The following is a 7,280-nucleotide window of genomic DNA, read 5'->3' on the forward strand; positions in this document are numbered from 1 at the left end:
ATGGACCTTCCATGGATTTCTTGTACAGTCTTCCTTGGATAAACACAAATTGTGAGACCCTCACGTTGAAGGTTTTCTTGCTTTTTTCCACTTTGGGGATTGTGCCATTTTGGAGATATTCCACTATGGCTGGATCCAAGATTTGGAGTGTTGCATAGGATGCTGAATGTTAAGACTATGACGAGCTGGATCCTAGCAAAATAGTTGAGGGACAGGATCCTCATCGGTTGTTTGTCCATGGTGATTGGGATCATCTGGTGTATTGTAGGGTTCTTCTATCGCTCAGAGTAGTATATGGGTTATAGGGATCCTAACTTTTGGTGGGATCTTAATGGAAGATCCTAGGTTAGCTAGTATGTCTGCCTCAACATTTTCTTCTCCGGGGACTTGATTTAGGCTGCAAGTTTCGAATTCGGAGGCCAGATTTTTAAGGATTTGTAGATATAGTGCTAGTTTTTCGCCTTTCACTGCATAGGATCCATTAAAATGATTAGTTAATAAGAAGGAATCAACAAATACCTGAAGATCCTTAGCCAGTTGTAATCCCTTGATTAATGCTTCATATTCAGCCTTGTTATTGGTTGCATCCAATTCGTAGCTAACCGCCTGGTGTATGATGCCCCCCTGTGGCAATTTTAGTATGATCCTTAGGCTTGTTTCTCTAAAGTTTAAGGATACATCAGTGAAGAGTGTCCATGTTCCCATACTTTCTTCTTTTTGGAGTTCTTTGCTCTCCAACTCTGCTTCACGTTGTATATCATCACCAGAATCATCCATAAAGTTTGCTAATGCTGCATACTTTATAGCAGATCTTAGTTTATAATTTATGTCATATGTGCTTACTTTTACAGACCACTTTGCCATCCTACCTGACATCTTTGGTTTTCGCATAACATTCTTGATATGGTAGTTAGTTCTCACATGTATAGTGTGTGTTTCAAAATAGTGCCTTAATTTTTTGAAAGTAGTTACTAATGTAAGTATTATTTTTTCAAGATGGGAATGCCTGGTCATGGGATCCAGGAGACTTTTACTTGCATAGTATATTGGATGTTGGAGTTTTTCCAATTTTCTAAGAACAAGAGGAACTCGATGAGCCGCATAGGTGCACTCGACGTGTTCAGTCAACATGGACAGTTGACTTGAGAGTTGACCTTCGTTGACTTTTAGGGTTGGTCAACTGTGGACCTTGGAGACCATGAAGGGGTAAAATGGTCTTTTCACCCTTTTGATATTTAGTGGAGGAGTTAGCTTAGCATCTCAGAGTGGTTATTATAAATTTCTTATTAGAGAAAATTATATTATGTAGGCAGAGTCTAGACTGTTTGTGGGGTACTAGATCTACTTGCTTACTTCAAAGGTGAGTCTTCTCACTATACTTACCTGAGTGGTAATACTGTGCGACCAGAGGATCTTATGTGCTTACATTGAGTAGGTGATATCATGCATTAGTCTCTATGATTTATGTTGTATATTATCTTGTGTTTTATTGGTTAGGACTGGGGGGTCCAACCCGAGTTGTGAGACCGGAGGGTCTTCACTGAGACACATGACCAGAGGGTCCTTATCAAGATATAGTCATGAGAGACTAACTATTGTGTGTGGTATTTTGGGGAACTCACTAAGCTTCATGCTTACCGTGTTGTGTGTTATGTGTTTCAGGTACTTTCTCAGGATCGCGGGAAGGTGTTGGCTTGATTGTACACACCTGTTCGAGATTATGTTTGAGGATTTTGGGATATTATTAGTTGTTTTGTGGATTTCTGGTTTTTGAAAAATGATACATTGTGGTTTTTGAGAAAATGTGATATTGAGTCTTATATGATTTAAAAATGAAAAATTTGTTAGAAAACTTACGACGTTACATCAGCTCACAGCAAAAGAGGCCAGGGTGGCACCTGACGTCATTACCGGCATGTATTCTATTATTTTTTTTGTTAATTATTTCAAGTATACTTATACTTGTATATCTGATAGGTACCTTCTTAGTGAACTCTTTGTATCCCAGTCCTTTAGTAGAGATTTTGTTATGCCTATTGGGGAGTCAGAGTGTCCGTTGTGAGTGTCCATCGCCAATGAACACGGGGTTGCGGCTTCGAGTGTTTTTTAGGGATATACTTTGGAGATATTTGGGGTGTCATACCTAATTGACTTGATTCCCATCCCTATAGGGTATATGTGCATGATAGTAGGGATGGATTGATTAAGCAGATTTGGTGACATGATTGATTGCGAGAGGCAGTGGGTAATAGTTTAATCCCCAAAGGGGGGAGAACAAACTATTTATAGAGGGGGTACCAAGGTCGGTTAAACATTTTGTTATGCTGACATGACTTGATAGTATCTACAACATGGGTGTTTGGGTTACCTCGCGTATGTGGTTGAAACTCGAGCAAAGGGGAGAGTTTCACTTTTAGATGTGCTAGTGGTCATAGAGTTTACAGATGTATTTCAGGAGGATTTACCTGGTGTGCCTCCCATGAGGCAGGTGGTGTTCAGGATCAATATGATCCCCGATGTGGCGCCAATTTTCAAGGTTTCGTATCGTCTCGCACCACCCGAGATGTAGGAGTTGTCCTCTCAGCTTTAGGAGCTGTTGGGCAATCAGTTTATCAGACATGACAGTTCACCCTGGGGAGCACCTATTCTGGTTGAGAAGAAGAAGGATAGATCTCATTGTATGTGCATAGACTACCAGGAATTGAACAAGTTGACATGGAAGAATCGTTAGCCACTCCTTAGGATTTATGATCTCTTCGATCAGTTGTAGGGTACATCTTGGTTTTCCAAGATTGATATATCAGTTCGGGTTACCATCAGATGAGAGTCAAGGAGGAGGACGTGGAGAAGACAGTGTTACGGACTCGTTATGATCATTACGAGTTAGTAGTGATGAATTTTAGGCTCACCAACCCACCTACAAGTTCATGGATTTGATGAACCGGGTATGCAGGCCGATTTTTGACCGGCCAGTTATTGTTTTCATTGATGATATTTTGGTAGAATCCAAGACTAGGGAGCAACATGAGGAGTATCTTCGAGAGTTACTGGTAGTATTGAGACAGGAAAAGCTTTATGCCAAGTTTTCCAAGTGTGAGTTTTGGTTACGAGAAGTTCTCCAAGTTCTCCAAGTGGCCATGAATGAAGATGGAGATTGCATTGTACGTCGAGAGATTCTTGACTTGTATGATGGTCAAGGTAGAGCACCAGAGGCCGCATGACAAGTTGTAGCCCTAGGAGGTTCCCATGTGGAAATGGGAATAGATCATTATGGATATCATCACCAAGTAGCCTAGCGCAACCAAGGGATTTGATGCGATTTGGGTTATCATGGATCAGTTGACAAAGAGTGCCCATTTTCTCGCTATTCGGGAGAGTTCTTCGGCTGAGAAGTTGGTCGACGTGTATTTCTGCGAGATAGTTACTCGTTGCAGTGTACCGCTCTTTATTGTATCTAACTATGATCTTCAGTTTACTTCCCGGTTTTGGCAGAATTTTCATGAGGAGTTGGGTACTAGACTGTAAGTTTGCATTTGTAATTTTCTATTTAATTTATAAAGTTCAATGCATTGTAGGAAAAGAATGATAGAGTTTTATGAAATATAGAAAAATGATATGGAAATCCGTTGAACTGTATGAATTTAATGCATTGTGGAGATCCTTATTGTTTTTATATTAATTATCGATTTATTATAATATTCATAATTTTTTGCTTATATATAAAAATATTATATTTAATGACCTACTCCTAAAATCAATGGACCATCCTTGCCGAGTCATGTGTATGTTAGTTGTCATATTACTTCATCCTTGTTAGTTATATGTTGGGTATGATGTTACTATGTTTTAAATCTTCATTACCCATTGTTGACATACATGTTGAGGTAGTTAGGAGTCTAGGACACTTTCATGAAAGTTGGTAGAGTTTATGATGATATAGCTATGGAAGACACTTATTTGTATGTGTATTAGAGTTTGGTGGTTGAAGCAACACCCATGTACGCTACTTAGAGCATCCACAATGAAAGTAATATAAGAGTTGTATGAGGTGGTGACTAGGATCGAATAAGATTTGAATAGAGTGTATGTGATGACATAGAGTAGAGTTGAATGAAGTAGTTGAATGGTTCAATAGAAGTAATAAATTGGTGATTATGATTGAATATGTGTTTAATGGGTTGTGAGGTAGTGTTGGATAGATGTCTAATGGATGATGTGACAATCCATTGAACCATATAGAGTTTAGTGGATTGTGGATGCCTTTATTTTAACTTGTAGTTATTAGGCCATCTCCAATGGGAGTTGAATATAGAGTTGGATAGTGAGTTGAATCCCATTAAACTCAAAATATTCATTGTGAGTGAATGACATGACATTCAATACAATGGGGAGTTTAATCCCCGTTGAACTATACACTTTCTGACCTCACACACACATATAATCTGTAGAATGTATATGTGTAAATTCATTGAATTTATATTAGTTTAATGGAATATAGAATTCAATGATAAACTTATATAATGAGTGGAATATATATGTGTCAATCCATTCAACTCATATGAGTTCAATGCATTGGAGATTATATTGCTGAGCCTTTACTAAATATTGTGATGTCTTGTTAATGTTTAAAGAAATATTAATGATCTCAACTATTATCGACGAATTTTACAAATTAGTTAAAACAAAGCTAATTAATTAGAGCAATACAACTATTGATCATTTTTTTTATTTAACTATTTAGCTAAATATATAAAATAACGTTTTTAATTCACAAAACTCATGTCTATTTTGTAAAAGTCAACTTTCCAAATCTTCCTGAATGTCTATAAATACTCTCTCACACCTCCTCCCAATAAGCACACCTACAGCTTACAGTTTCTTAGCTTATCGTATATATAGATCCGTTTTCTTTACGTTTCTAATTCCCCATATTTTTGGAGTTCAAAAACCAACAATGGCTTCCCCTGCAACTATCCCGGAGCATCAAGAAGTCATATCCATCGACAATGAAAACACCACCACCACTCAGCGGACCTTCGCTCTGCCTGTAGATTCAGAAAACAAAGCCACAAAGATGAAGGTCTTCTCCGTAGCACAACCCCACATGCGAGCCTTCCATCTCTCATGGCTTTCCTTCTGCACTTGCGTTATCTCCACCTTCGCCGCCGCCCCACTTGTTCCCATCATCCGTGACAACCTCAACCTCACCCGCTCCGACATCTCAAATGCTGGAATCGCCTCCGTCTCCGGCAGCATCCTCTCACGCCTCGCCATGGGAGTGATCTGCGACCTTGTGGGTCCCAGGTACGGTTGTTCGGTGATCAACATTCTTGCTGCTCCGGTGGTTTTCAGCGTCTGCTTTGTGTCAGACGCTGGTGGTTACGTAGCGGTGAGGTTCATGATTGGGTTCTCACTGGCGACATTCGTTTCTTGCCAGTATTGGACGAGTGTGATGTTCAATGGGAAGATTATTGGGGTGGTGAACGGGGTTTCTGCCGGGTGGGGTGATCTCGGAGGTGGGCTTACTCAGCTCCTCATGCCGGTGCTCTTCCATGTGATCACCGGGATGCTCGGAACTACGCCGTTTACCGCATGGAGGATCGCTTTCTTTATTCCTGGATGGTTTCATTTGATTGCTGGAGCTCTTGTATTGGCTTATGGCCAAGACTTGCCTGATGGTAACTTTGCTCAAATTTATAAGGAGGGTCGGGTTGCAAAAGATAAATTCTCCAAGGTGACATGACTAATTAATCTGTTAACACTTAACAATCTTAATATCATATCAATTGATCTTAATATTATCAATATACGCTACATTTCAAGAAAACTAATTATTAAAGCGATATACGTGTCAAACTTTACAGAATATATACCATCAAACAATATTATAACGACACGTATTTCTTCTGATTCACCCAATGACTTATATTTTCTATAATTACTGCAGGTATTCCGAAATGCAATCTCGAATTATAGGACATGGATCTTTTTCTTGATCTACGGATATTCTATGGGCATACAGTTGTGCTTGAATAATGTCATCTCTGAATACTTCTATGATAGGTAATTAAATAATCATGATATTCAGTTACTTTTCTCATCACAAATTCATCGTAAAATCTTTATGATCACTAGCTAACAAACGACTACATTGTTCTAATGTTAAATAGGTTTGGTTTAAAGCTTCACACAGCCGGAGTTGTGGCAGCCAGTTTCGGGATTGCTAACTTCTTTACACGTCCGTTTGGTGGATATGCTTCTGACCTATCGGCTCGAAAATTCGGAATGAGAGGCAGATTATGGACATTATGGATAACACAAACCCTAGGAGGCGTTTTCTGTATATGGTTAGGTCTATCCAACTCTCTACCTATCGCCATCTTGTCGATGATGCTTATGGCCATGGGAGCACAAGCAGCTTGTGGAGCAACTTACGGCATCATTCCCTTTGTTTCCCGACGCTCTCTCGGCATTCTATCTGGTTTAACCGGAGCCGGTGGCAACGTTGGTGGTGGTTTGACACAGCTAATATTTTTCTCCGGTGTAAGATTTTCCACAGCATGGGGGTTAACATGGATGGGAGTGATGACAGTGGTTTTAACGATTCCGGTGGCTTTTATACATTTCCCACAATGGGGGAGCATGTTTTTTCCGGCGTCTAAGAACGAGAAGTACAATGAAGAGTATTACTATAGCTTGGAGTACAGTGAGGAGGAGAGAGAAAAGGGTTTGCACATCGGAAGCATGAAGTTCGCCGAGAACAGCCGGGCGGAGCGTGGGAAGAGATCGGTGGTTGCGCTTACTCAAACCCCGCCGAATACCACGCCAAACAACCACGTTTAAAGGGATCTTGGAGAAATGAATAAAGAAAGCAAGGGTTAAGTAAAGAAAAAGACAAAATAACTATATAAAAAGTGGACATTTCAGCATGAATCACACCGTGGTGGTATACGCAGACGTACATATATATTATGCCGTACTTGTTGGAGCCTTTGCTTATCCGTAAATTTCTCTGAATTTTGTATGATATTTGTTTTGATTGTATTAGTAAAGTAATTTTTTTTTATATCAATACATTGTTACTATAATACGTTTTCTTTTTGAAAAATGTTTTGAACCTATACGGGTATCTTTGATTTTATTGGTGTCAAATAGAAGTAAAGGCACAAATATAGGTTGGACGTATATATTGGGTTCATTAAGTGCCTTGAACTTGCCTTAATATATTGTCTTGATTTACTTGATTTTTCTCAATTATTTTCCTGTTTTGTGTGACCTCT

At 39.3% G+C, this 7,280-nt stretch overlaps 2 protein-coding genes across 2 annotated transcripts; one reads left to right on the forward strand and one right to left on the reverse strand.

Annotated features, from left to right (window-relative positions):
• Positions 1-282: 282 nt before the first annotated feature.
• Positions 283-864, reverse strand: LOC145057643 (uncharacterized). Its single transcript, XM_079005515.1, has one exon. The coding sequence runs from the start codon at positions 862-864 to the stop codon at positions 283-285; it is 582 nt and encodes a 193-aa protein (XP_078861641.1).
• Positions 865-4,874: 4,010 nt separating this feature from the next.
• LOC145069595 (high affinity nitrate transporter 2.6-like) lies at positions 4,875-7,071 on the forward strand. The gene is made up of 3 exons (XM_079016549.1): positions 4,875-5,734; positions 5,948-6,063; positions 6,171-7,071. The coding sequence occupies exons 1-3, from the start codon at positions 4,955-4,957 to the stop codon at positions 6,841-6,843; spliced, it is 1,569 nt and encodes a 522-aa protein (XP_078872675.1). The 5' UTR covers positions 4,875-4,954; the 3' UTR covers positions 6,844-7,071.
• The last annotated feature ends 209 nt before the right edge of the window (positions 7,072-7,280 follow it).

Source organism: Lactuca serriola, chromosome 1 (assembly GCF_051521515.1).
Source record: "Lactuca serriola cultivar US96UC23 chromosome 1, Lser_US96UC23_V15, whole genome shotgun sequence".
Taxonomy (NCBI): Eukaryota; Viridiplantae; Streptophyta; class Magnoliopsida; order Asterales; family Asteraceae; genus Lactuca; species Lactuca serriola.